Here is a 20793-nt window from a genome sequence, read left to right as displayed (position 1 = left end):
AGGTGTGAGCTGCCATGCTTGGCCTATTTCTTGTAACCTGACCTCATGTTGTCCTGATCTGTCTCTGCCAAAAATGGAAGTTGTGCTACTGTGTGGTTTAGCCGCGTCCTGTTCCATCGTGGGGTTAGGCTGTGCTGGCTCAGCATTCGGTATTGGTGACGTTTAGATACGTGTATCTGAAGGCTTAAGCTGCACTTGGTTCAAAATCCAACCCAGACTACTTAAGGAGAAAGTAAATTCACTGTGGCCGGGTACCCTGGGCAGGCCCATGGTCTAGACGGAAATTGATGTTAGGATTAATGGTAGGGTGCACGTCATGTTCTCCAGCACATTTCACGGTCTTAATATTTAATGCTATTTTCCGTTTGTTACGTCATCATCTTGTCCCTGAGTGAAGATGGATGTCCCTAGAATATAGCTCATTGTTCTGGGTGTTTCTCTGTGCTATGCCTTCCTGGGCTGCCCAGGAACCTCCTGCCCAGGGCTGGAGCCTCCACCCCTCTTGTGGGGGTCAGAGGAGCTCAGGGCACCCCAAGAAGGCCTGGGCTTTTAGCTTAAAATCAGTACGATCTCTGCGTTATCAGGCCAGAACAAACACATCCATGTGTGGTTTAAGATAAAAGCATGTTTCATAACAGCCGCCACGAGGAAGCAAACAATATTCTATCTGTATTATTGTAATGGACCTTTCAAAAAAAAAGTCAAACAGGAACAAAAAAATAGCCCACATGCAAAATGGAGTCTTTTATGCTGTTTGTGTAAATATTAATGTCGGAGTTAAAGTGACACCATGCTTCTCTGCCCCTTTGCCTCTCCCTCCCTCTCTCCCCTCCTCCTCCTTCCTCCCCTTTCTTCCACAAATGTTTATCTAGTGGCTTCTGAGTGCCAGGAACTGTTCTAGATGTGACGGGTGCAGCAGGAACGAGACCTACAGGTTCTGGGTTCTCAGGGACTCACAGGGAAAGAAACAGATATAAACAAATAAGAAAATCAGAGCCCTCGGCCGGACTCGGTGGCTCACGCCTGTAATCCCAGCATTTTGGGAGGCCGAGGCAGGTGGATCACTTGAGGTCAGGAGTTCAAGACCAGCCTGGCCGACATGGTGAGACCTCATCTCTACTGAAAATACAAAAATTAGCTGGGCGTGGTGGCGCATGACTGTAATCCCAGCTACTCAGGAGGCTAAGGCAAGAGGATCACTTGAACCCAGGAGGTGGGGGTTGCAGTGAGCTGAGACTCAGAATGAGACTCAGTCGCAAAAAAAAAAAAAAAAAGAGAGAGAGAGCGCCCTGCTGCCCTTGTATGAGAACTGAAGTTGGGATGTGGCCGATGGGAGTAAGGGGCTCAGCATGGAGGGTCCTCCAGTAGGGACCCTGGGGTGCAGCCAGTGTCTGAGAAGGAGGGAAGTGCTTCAGTCAGGAGATGTGCAAAGGCCCTGGGGCAGGAAGAGCTGTCACAGGATCACAGGGCCAGATCACGTAGACCATAGGACAGAGGGGTGTGGATTTTATTAGGGGCCCCAAAGGAGAGGGGTGATGAGGTCCCTGTTTTAGGAAGATCACTCTGGCTACCACGCGAGGACAATGGTGGAGGGAAACTGAGGCTGGCAGGCCCCAGGGGTGTTCAGTACATGGCCAAGCAATGCCTATGGGTCATAGGCTATTTCCAAGACTTTTCTTTTTTGGGGGAAGAAGGAGCCTCACTCTGTCTCCCAGGCTGGAGTGGACTGGCACGATCTCGGCTCATTGCAACCTCTGTCTCCTGGGCTCAAGCGATTCTCCTGCTTCAGCCTCCTGAGTAGCTGAGATTACAGGCGCATACCACCACACCCGGCTAATTTTTGTATTTTTAGTAGAGATGGGGTTTCATCATGTTGCCCAGGCTGATCTCAAACTCTGACCTCAGGTGATCCACACACCTCAGCCTCCCAAAGTCCCGGGATTACAGGCAAGAGCCACCGCGCCCAGCCAGACCATATTTCTTTAAATCCATTAATCTGCCGGTGGACCCAGGTCACATCCATGCTTTGGCTCTTGTGAACAGCGCTGCTGTGAACATAGGTGTGCTCAAGGTGTCCTTTTTTCTTGTTACAAAAAGTATTGCATTTGTAGAAACCCAAATAGTACGTGCTAATTGCAGGAAATCTGAATAACACAAAATGAGCAGTAGAGTAGGAAGGCGGTCCTCTCTCTTCCACCCCATCCTTTCATGTCCTGTCTAGGAGTCGCCGCCATCTTTCCAGACTTTTCTATACATATATAATGTGTTCATACATAAGTAAAGCAGCCCCCTCACAAAATGGAACCACACTGTGCCTATCCCTTTCACTTTATTTGCACGTATTTTAGACATACTTATGTTCATGGCAGCGTAGTATTCCATCGTGTGGCTCTTCCGATTGGCTTATGCATTTCCCAGCTGATAGGCATTGAGGTGCTTTCTTTGTCTTTTGTGTGTGTGTTTAGGCTTCCAGAGGGATGACTGCTTAAGCTTAGGGTCACTGAATGTTTACGATTTATTTTTGGCAGAGGAATATGTAAACGGGATGTAGCAAATTAAGTTATTCATGACCATTGCATAAGGCAATACTCTATTAACTTATGTTAACGTTAACACCGTGTTTAGTATGTTTATTTTCATTGAATTATATTAATATATGCCAGTCTTCCAGGGTTGCCATTGAAAAATACTACAGATCGTCTGGGCGTGGTGGCTCACACCTGTAATCCCAGCACTTTGGGAGGCTGAGGCAGGTGGATCACGAGGTCAAGAGATCGAGACCATCCTGGCCAACATGGTGAAACCCTATCTCTACTAAAAAGACAAAAATTAGCTGGGCATGGTGGCACGCACCTGTAGTCCCAGCTACTCGGGAGGCTGAGGCAGGAGAATTGCTGGAACCCAGGAGGCAGAGGTTGCAGTGAGCTGAGATCGTGCCACTGCACTGCAGGCTGGTGACAGAGCGAGACTCCATCTCAAAAAAACAAACCAAAAACGCCCCCACAGATTGGTTGGCTAAAACAACAAACATTTGTTTTCTTACAGTTCTTGAGGCTGGAAGTCCAAGATCAGGGAGGCAGCGTGGCCAGGTTCCCGTGGGCTTTGCTTCTCTGTCTGGTAGACGGTGCCTTCTTGCTGTGTCCTGATGTAGAGGAGAGGAGTGAGCTCTCTGCTGTCTCCTCCCGTGAGCATGCGACTCCCCATGCGGCCCCACCCTCGTAACCTCATCGTTAACCCTCATCACCTCCCAGAGGCCTCATCTTCAAAACCCACCCCCTTGGGTTAGGACTTCAACACATGCATTTTGAGGAGACATGGTCCAGTTCCCAGCAAAGCATTACTGCTTCTGCACGGGGCAGTGAGGGTTAGTGTTGTAAGTTTCTGAGCGGTTGGCCTGCCAGTTGACTGTGCTGGTTTCCTTGTCTGGTGCTGTGTAACAAAGCGTCCCAAACCCAGTGGCCTCCAGCGCTGGCCGTGTTACCTGCTCAGTGTGGCCAGGCTCAGCGTGGGGCTGGTCTCTGCTCTGTGGTGTCTGGGCCCACCCTGGGGTGGCTCAAGCCTCAGCAGCCTGGTGGGCCGTATCTGGGGTCTGGGGCTTCCGCTGGCCAGGGCCCTGGATGGCGGTGCCTTCTTCTCCCCGATGTGCCCTCTCTCGTATAGGGTCTAGGCATCGGGAAGAAGGAGGCAGAACCTTCCAGCCCTTTTGCAGCCTGGGCCAGGGACTGAAGGATGTGTCTCCTGCGGGGCCCAGCAGTCTCAGGTCCACCCCGCTCCAGGACAGGGGAGTGGAGGCCCCCTTCAGAGCGGGAGCGCCTGGGGTCGGGGAGGGAGGGAACGCACTCTCTGAGGCCATCTCCCACCATGTCCTTTGCCTCAGACCTTTTGGCCTTATTTGTGTTTTTCTTTTTTTGAGAGAGAGTCTCGCTCTGTCGCCCAGGCCGGAGTGCAGTGGCGTGATCTCGGCTCACTGCAACCTCCACCTCCCAGTTCTAAGGAACTTTCTGCCTCAGCCTCCTCAGTAGCTGGGATTATAGGTGCCCACCACCATACCTGGCTAATTTTTGTAGTTTTAGTAGAGATGAGACTTCACCATCTTGGCCAGGCTGGTCTTAAACTCCTGACCTCTTGATCCACCCGCCTTGGCCTCCCAAAGTACTGGGATTACAGCCGTGAGCCTATGCGCCCGGCCAATTTTTTTTGTATTTTTAGTAGAGATGGGGTTTCACCATGTTGGCCAGGCTGGTCTTGAACTTCTGACCTTGTGATTCACCAGCCTTGGCCTCCTAAAGTGCTGGGATTACAGGTGTGAACCACCTGGTCCAGCCTCATTTGTGTTTTTCTCTACTCCTCTTCTTTACAGCCACTGGCCTCTTTCTGTGAGCTGCAGACGCCCTCTTGGCTGCCCCTGTCCCCTCTGAGGTGCTCTGTGAGAGTTGCTGACAGAACTGTGTAGCCTCGGAGGCCTGTGTGTTTATGCCAGAGCCAGAGGTGCCCTCCCCACACTGAGCCTGTACACATGTTAGTTTCGTGTTCCGAGTCCTGACTTGCCACACTGTCCTGAGTGCCACCTGGCAGACAGACAACAGCGCCCAGTGCACAAGTTGGGTGTCGTTCCTGGGGTGGAACTGGGCACCCCCAGCCAGGCTCGCGTTCCTGGGTGTGATGAAATCCGGCTTCTCCGCGTCTCTGTTTTCCTTGCCTGTTAACTGGGGGTAATGTGGGTTCTGTTAGAATCTCTTGGGATCTTGGGTCCACCACACCTGGACGCATCTGTGGCTTCTGGGGTGGCTGGTTGTGTTTCTTTGTTGTTTAGACAAATTACGTGACTCCAAGTCCCTCCTGGTGCCAGGAAAGCTCGGGCCAGGTGTGGAGCTTCCTGCTGCTCTGGGTCCCTGTTTCCCCGTGGGCTCTCCCCGTGCCACTGTGCCTTGTTGGACATGATGCCAGGCTCGGGGTGATGAGGTGGCCTCTCCAGATGCTTCCTCACAGTCCCCAGAATGAGAGTGAGGAGGGCCTGGCCCTCTGTGGCTCCCTGCCTGGCTCCTGTCCTCCTGACTAGGGCAGTTACTGAGGCACAGGACTCTGAGGGGCCACAGGGGCCCCATGCTCCATGAAAACCAGGGTGGGAGCTCTTGTGGGGGCCACAGGCAGGGGGCTTCATGGGGTGGGGGAGCCCCTGGAACACAGAATCCGAGCCAGGCCTGGATGGCGTGGCCTTGGCAGGCTCTTCTGCAAATCCCTCCCCACATCTGAGCTCAGGTCTGGAGGCGGCAGGTGAAGGCCCCTGGACAGGGGCTGCTGCTCTGTGCTGGGAGCTACCGGTCCCCATGGCCTGCCCCTTGAACATCCCGTTCTGCCCTGGAACGGGTGCTGCACTCGCCTTTGCAACCCAGGTGTGCCATCATCTTGACCTCAGACCCCTGAGGACCTTGCCTGGTGGTTTGTTCACTGCTGGCTGAGTGGCCGCTGCGTGTCTTTGTAAAGCGGTACTCCTCAGTGCCTCCCGTGTGCTGGGAGTGTGGAGGGGCATGGGTATGGCCAAGCTAAGTGGGGCGCCCAGCACAGCACGTCAGTGGGGGTGTCCCCTGGGCGGGACCAGGGCGGGCTCTCCGGGCACTGCAGAGTTTGAGCGGAGCTGGGAGACAGGAAGAATTGTTGGGGGATTGGGCAGGGTGGGGTCCCTGGAGGCTGGGACAGGTTCGGAGGAGGTAAAGGGGGCTTCAAGTCCCCACGTGGCTGGAGCAAAGCGTGCAAGGAGTCTAGGGCAGTGAGGGGCTGGATCCCGGTGGTCATCAGGGTGCCCTGCTGAGCGCTTTGGGGCCCTCTGGGAGCTTCGGGGTCAAAGAGAGACGTTATTGACGCTGTGCTTTAGGAAGCCAGGTGGGCATCAGGGTCCTGGAGGAGGGAGGGTCAAGGGGGTGGTCGTGGGTGGGGAATGGGGAGTGGGGATACCCAGGCTCTCTTCCCCTTTGCCATGCATGCTGGAGGATGCTCCTGGGATGGGGCCTGTAGGACCTGTGACTCCCGCGGCGTCTGAGTGACCCTAGCTCTCTTTGTGTCTGCAGACGGCATCCACAGCGTCACGGCCCTCTGCACCCTGCGTGTCACCATCATCACGGACGACATGCTGACCAACAGCATCACCGTCCGCCTGGAAAACATGTCCCAGGAGAAGTTCCTGTCCCCACTGCTAGCCCTGTTCGTGGAGGGGGTGGCCGCGGTGCTGTCCACCAGCAAGGAGGACGTCTTCGTCTTCAACGTCCAGAACGACACCGACGTCAGCGCCAACATCCTGAACGTGACCTTCTCGGCGCTGCTGCCCGGCGGCGTCCGCGGCCAGTTCTTCCCGTCGGAGGACCTGCAGGAGCAGATCTACCTGAACCGGACGCTGCTGACCACCATCTCCACGCAGCGCGTGCTGCCCTTCGACGACAACATCTGTCTGCGAGAGCCCTGCGAGAACTACATGAAGTGCGTCTCCGTGCTGCGCTTCGACAGCTCGGCGCCCTTCCTCAGCTCCACCACCGTGCTCTTCCGGCCCATCCACCCCATCAACGGCCTGCGCTGCCGGTGCCCGCCCGGCTTCACCGGGGACTACTGCGAGACGGAGATCGACCTCTGCTACTCCAGCCCGTGCGGCGCCCACGGCCGCTGCCGCAGCCGCGAGGGCGGCTACACCTGCGAGTGCTTCGAGGACTTCACGGGTAGGTGCCTGCGGCCTGCGGGTGGCCGGGCTCGCCCGGCTTCGGACACGCGTCCCAGGTCACATGGCCGAGGATTTGGGGTGGTTTCCTCTGTCCACATCCCTCCAGGGAAAAGGGTCAGAGGACGGGCGCTGGGCCCAGGTGTGGGCTCCACGAACCTTGAGATGATTTCAGCAACGGCACTTTCTTTTTTTTTTTTTTTTCCTGAGATGGAGCCTCACTCTGTCACCCAGGCTGGAGTGCAGTGGCGCAATCTTGGCTCACTGCAACTTCCACCTCCCAGGTTCAAGCGATTCTCCTGACTCAGCCTCTGGAGTAGCTGGGATTACAGGTGTGTGCCACCACGCCTGGCTAATTTTTGTGTTTTTAGTAGAGACGGGGTTTCACTATGTTGGTCAGGCTGGTCTTGAACTCCTGACCTCAGGTGATCTGCCGGCCTCGGCCTCCCAAAGTACTGGGATTACAGGCATGCGCCACCCAGCCACTAACAGTGGCACTTTCTTAGCCGGCTCGGGACTTGCCGGACCGTAGCCCACGGCTCGCTCACCTCCCCTGCCTGGCTTCACCCCTGCTTTAGGAGAACAGGAGGGCAAGGTTGCCAGGTGAGATCTACTTAAAACCTGAATGCACAAAGTGCCGGGTGTTGCTTTTAAGGGACTTTCAGGTTGAAGTACTTCATTCCAGATTGCAAGCTTAATTGCTTAGTGTAAAACACTGGGACCGGCTGGAAATCATTGAGCCGTTAATCACTTAAGTCTCGAAAGCCGGTTTTTTTCATGCCACTGTAGAAATTTCGTGACTCATCCCGCCGCCACTGAAGACACTCTTTCCTTGATGTCTCTTGACTCATCACCAAGATGAATTACTCCAAATGCAGCCAACAGTGCATTTGGAGTAACTGGTGCATTTTAAAAAAAAAATAAAGAGCCAGCCGGAGAGCTGAACATGTCCAAAAACACACGTTCTCTGCATCGCGGCCACAAACCTTGCTTTGGTCTTTGATCGTCTGTTCCATAAATGATGGCTCGTTTGAAAAATGAGTTGACAGTGTCCCGGTGGTGAATGGTCTGGTGTGTGTGGTTTTTTTTTTGAAAGCTCTTTGGGATTAGGCGGGATTTGGTGCCTACCGGAGGTAACTTTGAGACGCTTCTATTGACTGTGTCCTCGATGAATCTGTTTAATATAAACACCTGAGGCATCGTTAGCTGCTCGTTAACAGCACGTAGCACAAGTTTATCGAGCTTATAACAAGGGTTTGAGGTATTAGCAGGTATTTATCAGGCAGGAAGAGCGCCCGGAGCAGAGAGAGGAAGGACAGCTTCCGAGGTTCTCTGCGTCAGAAGTGGAGGGAAAGCCGCCACAGCGCGGGTATTGGCAACCCAATGCGATGAGGCTCCCGGCTCGGACGCCCCGCGCCCAGCGCCCCAGGTTGGTGGCACTCTGGTCATACAGCGGGTGGAAGGAAGGCACCGTGGTCACCTGCCCCTTGGTGTTCCCACACCCGCTAGTCTGTGGCTGTCTGTGGGTGCCGTCTGGGTCTGGGGCGCTTCCCCCAGCTGTCTCTCACCAAGTGCTAATCCTAAACTCCTGGCTATACCAGGGCTTGGCTGTGTGCAAGGCAGGCAGGCAGAGGCGATGGCACACCCCCGCCTCCCACAGCCCACACCTGCGTTGGGGTTGGGGTTGGGGTTGGGGTGGGGGAGGAGGAGGTAGCTATGACCAGGCCTGAACCGGGCCCCCTCCCCTGCTCTGAGTTTGAGTGGATTCCGGTTCTGTGTCAGCTTCCCAAGGTCCCCTTCCTCCCCTTTGCGCTCCTGGCCTTGAGTGGGCCGCTCCGCCTCTCTGAAGCACCTGCTTGGATGCAGCAGTGGCCGGCACGGTAAGCGTTCCTCCCACGAGCCAGTGCCGCCATGTGCTGTGCGGTCTAGGTGGGGGTGCTTTGCCCACTTTCCTGCTTCAGGTGAAGAAGCCATAGCTGGGAAGAAGCCTGTTGTGCTCCCAGGAGTTGGCAAAGGCGCCATCTTTACTCGGTCCGCAGATATTGAGTACCTACCGTATACCAGGCCAGCACACACAGCCAGGCCTCCCCCAGCGCATTCCAGGGGGTGACCAAGTTCACTAATTAGCCGTTGGCTAATTTCATGGGTAGAGGGGACCCTGTAAGCACCCCCCGGCTTTGTCAGATGAGCCAGAAGCCCTAGGGTGCATCTCGCATGGCTTTGAGACCAGGCACCGCCAGTCCAGGCTGCGGTAAGCTTGGGCAGCGCTGGGTGGGGGCGGCTGAGGCCCCTGGGGATCCTGGGGCCTGCAGATCCCCCCCGACGATGATTGACCCATTGTGGGGGAGTCCACCTCCTGAGATTCTCAGGTTTCCTTTTCATCAGGAGAGTCATTTTTAGAACTCTAATGACTGGGCAACGGCCAAGTCTGTCATCACCAATAAGACCCGCTAACATGTAATGATTGGCATGAGACTAATTTGAATCTCTTTTGGAACTAAAATTATCATATGTATTTCCCTCCGAGATAAGGCTAATTAAGACTGATTATTTCTACTCCGTTCCTCTTCCTCTGTCTCTCCCTCTTTCCCTTTGAAGCGCTGCTTTTTCTGCGTGGAGGTAATTGAGCTCATTTATTCATGATGAAAGTGCTGCTGTCGTCACGGGGTTTTATTTCTTGCTCCCTGGTAAGCCGAGCTCGGGGCCTCACGGTTGTGAGGTTGGAACCGGCTGCTGGAAGCCCCTGGCTTCCCGTGTTGCCGGATGGGAGATGGCAGGAGCTGGATGAAGGAAGTAGCCGTTAATTTTGGGAAAAGCTCAACGAATTTGATGCTGGAGAAAATACAGCTCTCCTGCGTCTCTGAAATCCATTTTGGTCTTAGAGAATTCTGTTCAAGACCCCAGTGTACGTGGCTGCCCCTGGGCTTTGCAGGGAACGGAGGGCTGCCGGCCACTCGTGGCATTGAGACTGTGGTTGGGGTCTGCAGCCATCCCATTCTCTGAAAGGGACAGGGTCAGGAAGACTGAAGGTCCTGGCATCTTAGATGTGCCTGGGACGCCCTCCCAGTCTCTCCGCTCTGCAGAGGTTCGTGAACAACCATGAGAGGCAAACTCGGGCTTGTGTTCCTCGGTTCCCAGCCCGTTGCACTTTTTGTAAACATTGTAGTTTTGCTTTCTGTTAAATTGCTCGAGGACGTGGGTCCAGACAGGGCCCTGTCTCATCTCCCCTCTGCACCTGCTGTCCCTTCATCTGAAACGTGTCTCCTCATACATCTGCCTGTCGTGAACCTCCCTCAAAATCCACTTCAGCAGCTGTCCCCTGCTCTGAGAAGGTTCTAGAAGTTTCCCAACCTCATCCAATGGATCATAGCCTCCCTTGAAGCTTTCTGGGTGCCTGCCTTTGTTGGTCCACCCCCACACTGGGTGTGGTTCACACACTTCCATGTCTCTGGACCCCAGGATGCCAGGAACTGTAGCTAATGGTCCTGTGTGTGTGTGTGTGTGTGTGTGTGTGTGTGTGTTTTGAGACAGCCTCACTCTGTTGCTCAGGCTAGAGTTCAGTGGTGTGATCTCAGCTCACTACAACCTCTGCCTCCCGGGTTCAAATGATTTTCCTGCCTCAGCCTCCTAGGTAGCTGGGATTACAGGCATACACCACCACCTGGCTAATTTTTTGTATTTTTAGTAGAGATGGGGTTTCGCCTTGTTGGCCAGGCTGGTCTCGAACTCCTGACCTCAGGAGATTCGTCTGCCTTGCCTCCCGATGTGCTGGGCTTACAGGCGTGAGCTATTGTGCCTGGCTGGACTATAGCTAATATTTAGTGTGTGTCCTGCTGTGTTGGTCACCGCTCTAGATGATTCCACATGTATTTTCTCATTTACTTCCCAAGGCAGCTCTGTGACCCCATTTTAGAATGGAGAAACCGAGGTACAAGACATCAAACATCTAGCCCGGTGGTTCTCCCCTAGGGGTGATTTTGCCCCCACAGGGGACATTTGACAAAATCAGAAGACATTTTTTGTTATCACAGCTAGGGGCGGGGGTGCTGGTGGGATGAGGCCAGGAACACTGCTTGACGTCTAGTGCACAGGACTGCCCGTCCCACGGCAGAGAACTGGCCTCAGTCCCGAAGGCAAGGACCCTGCTGCCTGTTCTGCAGCGGGTGGGGTCAGGATTCAAACCTGGGCATTCTGGCTTCTGAGCTGCAGCTGCAGGCCCTCGAGGGTGGAACGGCAGGCCGGGTTTACCAGCTTAGCGGATCCTTCCTCTTGCTTCATTTGTTTAACAGCATTTTGTAAAAGGCGCCTTCTGTGCTGGGCAGTGTGGGCCGGGCACGGTGGATCATGCCTGTAATCCCAGCACTTTGGGAGGCTGAGGTGGGCAGATCAGGAGAATGAGGCCAACGTGGCGAAACGCTGTCTCTGCTAAAAGTACAAAAATTAGCTGGGCCTGGCAGCGCGTACCTATAATCCCAGCCACTCTGGAGGCTGAGGCAGGAATGAGCCAAGATTGTGTCATTGCACTCCAGCCTCGTGACAGAGCCAGATTCCATCAATCAATCAAGGGGCATTGTAAGGGGCAGTGTGGAGCAGCTGGGAGTGGCTTCTCTGCTATTAACCTCACACCTGAGGCGCTGAGAGAACACGGTTCCTTCCCAGCAAGAAGCCTGACCTCACAAAATTGGGACCGGCCTTAGGACTTGATTTTGAATCCTGTGCTGCTCTTTTGCCTCCTCTCCCTAATTAAACTGTCACGACCACTCCTTGCTAAAAGGGGCAGTACTCTCTACTGGTGACCAAGAGTGCCAGTCCAGGGCTCTGCTCTCCCTCGGCCTTTCCCAGGTGTCTGACAGCTCAGGAGGTGGGGCAGTTGTCATCCCGTTCTGTCAACACCCAGGTGCACTCCTGGGTGGGTTTCTTTTCTTTCTTTCCTTATTTATTTTATTTTTTTTTTTGAGACAGAGTCTCACACTGTCACCTGGGCTGGAGTACAGTGGTGTGACCTCTGCTCACTGCAACCTCTGCCTCCCTGGTTCACCTGATTCTCCTGCCTTGGCCTCCCGAGTAGCTGAGATTGCAGGTGCCCATCACCACGCCCAGCTAAGTTTTTGCATTTTTTGTAGAGATGAAGTTTCACTATGTTGGTCAGGCTGGTTTCGAACTCCTGACCTTGTGATCCACCTGCCTCAGCCTCCCAAAGTGCTGGGATGACAGGCGTGAGCCACCGCACCCGGCCAAGAAGTGAGTTTCACAACCGTCCCTGGGAGAGTCGGATGCTCCAGACCTCCAGCCTCCTGCCGCTGGTCCCTGGAGGGTGTCCCGGTACCAATTCCAGATACTCCCTGCTCCGATCCTGCTTCCTTTCCCCATCCCTCATCTCATCCCACAGGCTCATGGTGGATGCCCCAGCCCCACGTTCCATCTCTCGCCGTAGCCTGATGACTCTGCCTCCCCAGCCCAGCTCCTCTCTACTGCCGTCCCATCATGTTATCACCTTGGTGGGGCTTCCTCCTGCCCTCCCTGCTGCCCCCCCCACCCTGATGATCCCCTCTTCCTGGAGCACCCAGAATACCTGGTAAAACACACGTTGGTCGCATCAGTGCCGTGTTCAAGCCTTCCTGGGGTGACTGGTGCCCCAGTATGAAGTGCAGTCACTGGATCTGTGGCACTCAGAGATCTAGCCTCACCCGTGGCTCCCCGTGCACAGGTCACTCTGGCCCTCGGAAAGCATGCTGACTCCCCTCACCGTGGCGCTTGTCCCCCCCAGCACACCTTCCTCAGGTCTTCCCTGAATGTTCCCTCCCTATCCCTGCTCCGCTGTCCTCCCTGCAGCCCCCGCCCCTATGGCGGTGTTGGCTTGTCATCGTCACCTTTCTCCCTCTGTGCTAGATGCAGACAGCAGTGCCCTCTGCCCAACAGCACATGCCCACGGCCCAGCGTGGCGCCAGCCTGCAGCAGGCACCATGTGCAAATGAGATGGGGCTGGCCTTCCCACCCCTCCACGTAGACCAGAGAAAATGCCCTCAGGGCCTGCCACTCATTCTGTGCTGTGGTCAAAGTCCCGCCTGTGCTGCCTCCGGTACTGAGCTGGAAGGAATGGGACTCTCCAAGACTGTTTCTTCCCTTCCCTGTCTCCTTTGTCCCTTCCCAGGGGATGCCAAGGTACGTCTGACTTTGTCCTGGCCGTGTGAGCACCAGCTAGGCTCCCATGCAGGGTCTCCCCTTGTGTTGGTCACAGCTGTGCACCGGGGCATGGACTCCCAGCCTCTGGCATTCCCAAGACGCACTTCCCTTTCTCATCTCGCTCCACCCTGTGAGCAGGTGAATTGTCATCACAGTAACGCCTTCATCTTCGCATGGGGCACATTCCTGAGTGGCAGCTCTGATAGCACAGGAAGGGCGGGTTTTTCTGCAAGGTGAACGTCTTGGAGGTGGACGGCAACACGTCACTTTAACTCACCTCGTGTCTGGGTAAAGGCAGACCCGGGCGCCCCTCCCATGTATGCCAGTGGGCCGGGGCTGCTTTGTTAGGGTCAAGTTTATTCTTGATCCCTGCTTTTAGGACCTTGGGGCTTCAAGAATAATCTTCTTCCCCCAACCCACCTTCCCCCGACGGAGTCTGGCTCTGTCCAGGCTGGAGTGCAGTGGCACAATCTTGGCTCACTGCAACCTCTGCCTCCCAGGTTCAAGTAAGTCTCCTGCCTCAGCCTCCCAAGTAGCTGGGATTACAGGCATATGCCAACACACGGGGCTAACTTTCGTATTTTTAGTAGAGACAGGGTTTTACCATGTTGACCAAACTGTCTCGAACTCCTGACCTCCTGATCCGCCCGCCTCAGCCTTCCAAAGTGCTGGGATTACAGGTGTGAGCCACCCACTGCACCCAATGGAGAATAGTCTTTTCCAGATTGCTGAGCTCAAAGCCTGCCAGTGGGGGCTGTCCCTGGGCCCCGTGCACTTGTGCCACCTGAATTTCTGGGGTTTTGGGTGCTCCCTAGCTGGGGCCTTAGCTTGGTTTGGGAATTGGTAGGTGAGTAGCCACTTGGGAGCACATCAGTGCTGCTGGCTTTGAGCTTCGTACCAACTCCCTAGGCTGGGACAATCACGGTTGTCCTGTGTGAGTGTCCTCTCCGTAGGTCGGGCTCCCCAGCTGTCCCTGCAAGGGCCTCCTGGAGCCAGGGACATTCTGTGTAGGCTCAAGGACAGAGAAATTTTTGGATTAAAAATCACCTGTGTGCTCATGGGAAAAATCTTAAATTCTGGCCCTTCTCCGATTCTGTTGTAAAATGTGGACGTCACTCCAGCTGTGCGTTTTATCGTGGGTTCTCTTATCAGAGTTGTGTGGTTTCCGTCTTCATGTGATATGCTCACCCACTCATTGATCCCAGCCTGCAAATTCTGCACTTTCAGATAAGGTCCTCGTTCGTGGTGAGCTGTGTCTTCACGCGGCAGAGTGACGTTTGCTCGGCGCAGGGTCGAAGGTGGGCTGGTGCTCACGAGGCTTACAGGATTAAAGCTTCACTCCCAAGTGTCCCTAGTAAAGTTGAATTAGTCCTGAAACCCAAGAGTGACTTATTCAAAATGAAAATCATCACATAACCTATAATTCAAAGCTCAAAGCAGAAACACAACCCTTTCTTAGGAAAATATGGTTTTCAGATATTCAGGATACTTCAAGTTTTCTCTCTTCTGGGTGCTTCTCAGGTCTCTTGCATTTGGCTTTTTTTTTTTTTTTTTTTTTTTTTTTTGGACAGAATATTGCTCTGTCACCCAGGCTGGAGAGCAGTGGCACTTTCTCGGCTCACTGCAAACTTTGCCTCCTGGGCTCAAGCAGTTCTCCTGCCTCAACCTCCTGAGTCGCTGGGACTACAGGTGCAGGCCACCAGGCCTGGCTGATTATTTTATTTTTAGTAGAGACAGGGTTTCACCGTGTTGGCCAGGCTAGTCTCGAACTCCTGACCTCATGATCCGCCAGCCTCAGCCTCCCAAAGTGCTGGGATTACAGGTGTGAGCCACCGCGCCGGACCACGTTTGGCTTTTTCTACAGAGTCCGGGTTTTGAAATCCACCGTGTCTCTGGCACGTTCTTGTGAGTCTGGGGTATTATTTCATTTCTAGGCAACTCAGTTCTCTATTAAAATCGTGCTGGGGGATTGGGGTGTGGTTAAATGTAGCCAGATGTCTCCTTTTCTCCACGAAATTTCTTCTTCCCCCAAAGCTGGGGCTTTTGATAAACAGAATCAGGGTCCTGCGTGGGGTGTGCAGGCACAGCCCAGCAGCACTGGGGCCCAGCACGGTCCTCACACTCACCCTGCAGTCCTCATCTGGCTTCTGTGAGCTTCCCGAGGCTGCCGTAACCGGTCAGCACAAACTGAGTGGCTGAGGACGACAGAAATCTATTGTCTCAAGCTGGGCACGGCAGCTCACGCCTGTAATCCCAGCACTTTGGGTGGATGAGGTGGACCGGTCACTTGAGGTCAGAAGTTCAAGACTAGCCTCTATAATCCCAGCACTTCGGGAGGCTGAGGCAGGTAGATCACCTGAGGTCAGGAGTTAAAGACCAGCCGGGCCAACATGGTGAAACTCCATCTCTACTGAAAATACAAAATTAGCTGGGCATGGTGGCAGGCGCCTGTAGTCCCAGCTACGTGGGAGGCTGAGGCAGGAGAATCACATGAACCCAGGAGGTGGAGGTTGCAGTAAGCCGAGATCATGACACTGCACTCCAGCCTGGGAGGCAGAGTGAGCCCCTGTTTCACAAAAAAAAAAAAAAAAAAAAGAAAATCTATTGTCTCACTGTTCTGGAGGCCAGAAGTTCAAAACCAAAGTCCCTGCAGGGCTGTGCTCTTTCCGAAGGCTTTAGGGGAGGATGCTTCTCGGCCTCTTCCAGCTTATGGAGGCCCTGGGTGGTCTCTGATTGACAGATGCGTCACGGCAGTCTCCGCCTCCGTCTTCACACTGCGTTCTTCCTGTGCACGGCTGTCTCTGTCCAGATTTCCCTGTAATTGTAAGGACACCGGTCACTGGGCTAGGGCCCACGCTGATGACCTCATCTTAACTTGATCATATCTACAAAGATCCAATCCAAGTAAGGTCACTTTCAAGGGTCCTGGAGTTGGGAATTGAGCGTATCTTTCTGGGGACTCAATTCAGCACTGGGTGCTCCTCAGCTGGGGAGCTGAGGAATTTGGGAGTCAGGGCCTCTGGCGCTTCTCCCCAGCCTTCCTATCGCATGTCGGCTAGGGCCACAGGCCGCTGTGGGGCGGGAGGCAGGTTTCTGTTTGGTGTGTTTACCTTTGCAAACTCTAAGAATGGGAGCAAAGGGTTCCCCACATCCCACCTGGACAGCTTGGCGGTGGGCGAGCTGAACTGGGTGTAGAATGAGTCAGTGAGGAACAACTGTCTGCACAGAAATATCTTCCTACAGTTAGAAAAGTGGCTGGAGCCATCCTGGCTTACACACTGAAACCCTGTCTCTACTAAAAATACAAAAAGTTAGCCGGGCGTGGTGGCAGGCACCTGTAGTCCCAGCTACTCGGGAAGCTGAGACAGGGGAATCGCTTGAACCCGGGAGGAGGAGGTTGCAGTGAGCCAAGATCACGCCACTGCGCTCCAGCCTGGCAACACAGTGAAACTCCATCTCAAAAAACAAAAAAAAAAAAAAAAAAAGTGGCTGGCAGACGGGCCACATGCAGTGAAAACCTGGCTGTGGTTTAAAGCGCACATCATTCCCAGGACTTCGCCGTCTGCGCTGTTGAGCGGAGATGGTGCTGCCTGGCCGGGCTGGCAGCAGGCCGTGGGCGTCCGTGTATGCGCTGGAGGGATGCCACTTCTGCAGACAGTGCAGGCTCCGTGAGTGCCGGGCTGGGCTGGCGTGTCGAAGGCTCCAGGAAGACTGACCCAGGAGCAGGTGTGCTGGATGAATATCAGTGGGGGAGACCAGGAGAAACAAACTCTGAAAGATGGAAGAATGGGTTCGAACTGTGTCCAGTTACTGGTGGTTAGCACTTGCGCTGCTGGAGATGGCTCGGGAGTCTTGCTGCACCTGAAGGCAAATTGTACTCGCTCACTCACCCCTGCATGCGTCTCCTGTGGCCGCTGGGACATTTCCATACACGAGGGACCTAACGCAGCATGCATTCATTCTTGCCGTTCTGGAGGGCAGGAGCCCGCGGTTGGGGCCTGCGTCGGGCTGCTCCACCTCCCCAACTTCCGCGGGCCCTCGTGCCTTCGTCCCCCACTCCGACCCCGGCTTCCACCATGGCAGCACCTTCTGTCTCTCGCCCTCCCGCCTCCCTCTTACAAGGTTCCTGGTGATGACTTTGGGCCACATGGGCCCCGTGTCAAGATCCTCGGTCACACCTGCAGAGTCCCTTAGGCCATGTTAGGTCACACATCCTTGGCTTTCAGAGACGAGGATGTGGACACCTTTCGGGGTCCATTATCTTGCTAACCACAACCCTGGCATTCAGTTGGCGCCTGGTAAATATTTGTCAAAGGCATGAGTAGCGAGCAGGCTTCACCTTCGGTGCTGTGGTGGGGGCCTGGCCATGACCTGGACCCAGGGCTGCCGGGAGCTGCTGGGGAGTTGGAATTGAGCCTCTGCCCTGAGAGCAGTGACCCAGACGACCTCGGGGGAGAGTGTTCTCTGCTATCTGGTCCCCTGCCGGCCACCACTTTCAAGCCTTCTCTGGTGTGGACGGACAAAGCCGCCTCTGTCCTGCTCCTGGGGGCTGGGGGCCAGGTTAACTGCACACCTAAGGCCTGCCAGGTCTGGGTGTGGTGGGGCTGACCTTATCAGATGGAGCTGGCCGGGCATAATGGGGGTAGGCTTTTTATTCATGAGGGCGGTTCCTTCCCCCCAACTCCAGGTGATGAATTAAGAATTCGTGCTGGCTTGTTCTGGACATTGATCTGTCCCAGGGCACTTCTGTCCCGGCCCGCACTGGTGTGCAGGGGAATTTGAAGCGTGGGGGTGCTAAGCAGCCTTTCTTCATGATGAGTGGGGCTTTCACTAGCATTCCAGCTGAGTCTGGGATGCTGCTGTTCGCAGTTGGCACTCTTCCCTGTGTGCTGATAACGCGCTGGGCACACCCCTTCCAGCCCTGCTGTGCTCAGCTGCCTGGCTCACCTTCCTCAGTTGTCTTTCCGTGCCCAGCAGGAGCGTGGCCAGACCCTGCCCCACATCCAGGATCCCAGCCTGCCTCCTTCCGAGGCGTGGTGGGGCCGGCCCCCTCCCTACCACCAGGAGCCAAGTGCTCAGTGGGGTGCCAGGCTGCACAGCACCCTCTCCCCTAGGTTCAGGACCCAGGCCCATCCCGCCCGCAGGTCCCACCTAACCCCACTCTCTGTGGACGAGGCTGTTTCCAGGCTGTGCCCACCCCCATGGTCCCTGGAGAAAAGCAACTACCCTCACACCTATAATCCCAGCCCTTTGGGAGGCGGAGGTGGGTGGATCATGAGGTCAGGAGATTGAGACCATCCTGGCCAACATGGTGAAACCCCGGCTCTACTAAAAAATAACATTAAAAAATTAGCTGGGCATAGTGGCGCATGTGTGTAATCCCAGCTACTCGGGAGGCTGAGGCAGGAGAGTCAATTGAACCCAGGAGGTGGAGTTTGCAGTGAGCTGAGATCGTGCCGCTGCACTCCAGCCTGGCAACAGAGCAAGACTCTGTGTCCAAAAAAAAAAAAAAAAAAAAAAAAAAAAGGCAACTACTGAGGCCTGGAGGGCACAGGGGAGCCCTGCCTGCCCCACCGTGGCACTGTCTTCTCAGCATGTGCTGGGCCTGAGGGCAGCATGAAGGCTGTGTCTCCCACCCCAGGACCCAGGAGTGTTGGCTTGGCCCCAGCTGCTCTGCACAGGACCCACCACCAGTCTGCCTCATCTCGGGTCCTGAAGGCCTCCTGAGCTCCCACCAATGTCCTTCTGAAGAGGGCCACGTCGCTGGCCCACCCCCTGGCTTGGAAGGACCCTGGCTTTGTTTTGAGGGGTTCGGAAGTGCCTTGCAGGGGGAGCCGAGATGGGATTCTAAACTCCAGGGTGGTGCTGGGGCCACAGGGACACTCATGGCCTGGTCGTCAGCAGGGCTGACCGCCCCCTAAGTGCCAGCTGTGTGTACCCCAGGTGTGGTGGTCTCCAGAGCCCTGGGGTTGCTCTCCCCACCAGTCTTGGCAATCAGGACTTTCAGAGTCTACTTGGGCCCAGGAGACGCCGTGTTCCTTTGGCACAGCAGGTCCTCAGGCTGATACCTTCCAGGTGCCACAAAAGCCCAGGGAGTGAGGGGTGTTTGATCTCTGGTGGCTCCAGAGATCTGGTCTGTGTGGGCTCTGGGAGATACTGGGAGGTTTCAGGGTGCTGCTTCCTCAGAGGATTGACCCCAGAAAAGGGTTTCTGCTGATTCTGGCTGGTTTCCTCGGTGTGTTCTGGGCCTCGTTCTCTAGAGCTGCTGTGATAAGTGATCACAAACCAGGGTGCTGAGAACAGCAGCCATGCCTTCCCTCAGTTCTGCAGCTGCAAGGCCCAAATCGAGGTGTCGCCAGGGCCAGCCTCGCTTCCCGGAGGCTCTGGGAAGAGCCCCCCTGCCTCCCCAGTGCCTGGAGGCCGCAGGCCTTGGCTTGAGGCTGCCCGGCTCCAGGCTCTGCCTCCCTCCTCACGGCCTTTCTTGTTTCTAAGCTCCCTCCGTGCTCGTTTTATGCCAGTTCATGTTGTGATTGCACGGAGCCCACCTGCTCATCGATCGCCTCATCTCAAGATTCTCAACTTCATCGTTAAGGGCTGGTCAGGCAGAGAAGACCAGCCCTGGACAAGCGCGGCTTCTGCAGCGCCAGGCACTTTCACCATAAAAGTAACATTCCCAGGGTGCAGGAATTACGACGTGGACACAGCCTTTTGGGGGCCACCATGTAACCCCGCCACAGGATGGGTTATTTGCTAGTCTTGCCCCATCATGTGTGTCATGGAGAGGGAGGTTGTAGGGAGCCCCTCCTCTGAAAGGCTGTGTCCGCGAGTGTGATTCCAGGCTGGGGTCGCCTGGGCCCGCCGGGGCACCCATCCTTCAGGTTCAGCAGGGTTTCCAGCCCCCGCATGTAGGTGACTCCCGTAAGAGCTGCTGCAAACCAGTGGATCAGTGGGAATCGGTGTTCTTTGCTGCTGGAATGCGTTTATTTTTTTTTAATGGGTGTGTCTGGAGACCTGAGAATTTGCTTCAAAGACACGAATGAAGTCATGCAGAGAAGGCCAGCCCCGGACAAGCCGCTTCTGCAGCGCCAGGCTCACCTGGCCTCCCCCTTCCCAGCTCCCTCCTTGGGGAGTCGGGGTCGGGCCTTTCCTGGTAGCCTTGCCAGGTGGGGCGGGGCTGCCTGTAGGTGTGACTCGGGAGGGATTCCAGGTGCAGAGCAAGTCACCAGGAGGTGAGAAAGTCAAAGCATGAAACCCAGAGGCAGGCGTGGGTGTTCACAGTGGTGCCAGCAGTTCCGGGTGGGAGCTGGGGAGGATGAGAGGGCGTGGGACAGGGAGGGGTGAACAGAGGGGGCCTCTAGTCTCAGGAAGGCAGTGAGGAACAGGGACCAGTAATAGTAACCTTGCCCTTGTGCAGACGCATAGCTCACAGCCGTTCCAAATGAGCTCTTCCACCCACACCAGCCTATTAGTGCTGGGGAATGCTCCCGGCCAAGTGAGGCAGAAGTCCCTTCCTCAGGGGATGGATTTACAGCTGGGGAAACCGAGGCACCAGCCAGGATCTTGCTCAGGAAACCTCTGTCTCGACAGCGGTGTCATGGGGGTTTGGAACGTGGTACTGAGGCCCCTGCAGTCCTGCCCCCTGGGTGCCTCCTCCTATAGGGACATTTTGGAGGGGGCACCTGTCCAGGGAAGGCAGTGAGGTGGACTCATTCTCTGGACCCACTAAGGTGGATGCAGGCTTAATTCCACCCCCACCCATGCAGCTGTGTGAGCTAGCACGAGTTACTGCTCTGAGCCTTCGTGCACTCACGTGACCAGCTAGGTGCTGAGGCCGGCCTCGTAGGGAAGGCCATGTTGATGGCAATGCTCACCTCTGGAGGAGGTTGCTGGGGGAGCGCTTTTCTTTT

At 55.3% G+C, this 20793-nt stretch overlaps 1 protein-coding gene across 5 annotated transcripts in view; it reads left to right on the top strand.

Annotated features, from left to right (window-relative positions):
- CELSR1 (cadherin EGF LAG seven-pass G-type receptor 1) overlaps nt 1–20793 on the top strand; it is a 174235-nt gene that overhangs the window by 65441 nt on the left and 88001 nt on the right. For all 5 annotated transcript variants that reach the window (XM_032261488.1, XM_032261487.1, XM_032261489.1 and 2 more), the window contains exon 2: nt 6066–6704. In XM_032261488.1, coding sequence (XP_032117379.1) covers nt 6066–6704 — 639 coding nt within the window. The remainder of the gene's footprint in view (nt 1–6065; nt 6705–20793) is intronic.

This window comes from Sapajus apella, unplaced genomic scaffold (assembly GCF_009761245.1).
Source record: "Sapajus apella isolate SASKATOON/1434 unplaced genomic scaffold, GSC_monkey_1.0 scaffold123, whole genome shotgun sequence".
NCBI classification, from domain to species: domain Eukaryota; kingdom Metazoa; phylum Chordata; class Mammalia; order Primates; family Cebidae; genus Sapajus; species Sapajus apella.
Note: the sequence above shows the minus strand (reverse complement) of the source record. Positions and strands in the feature narration are given on the sequence as shown.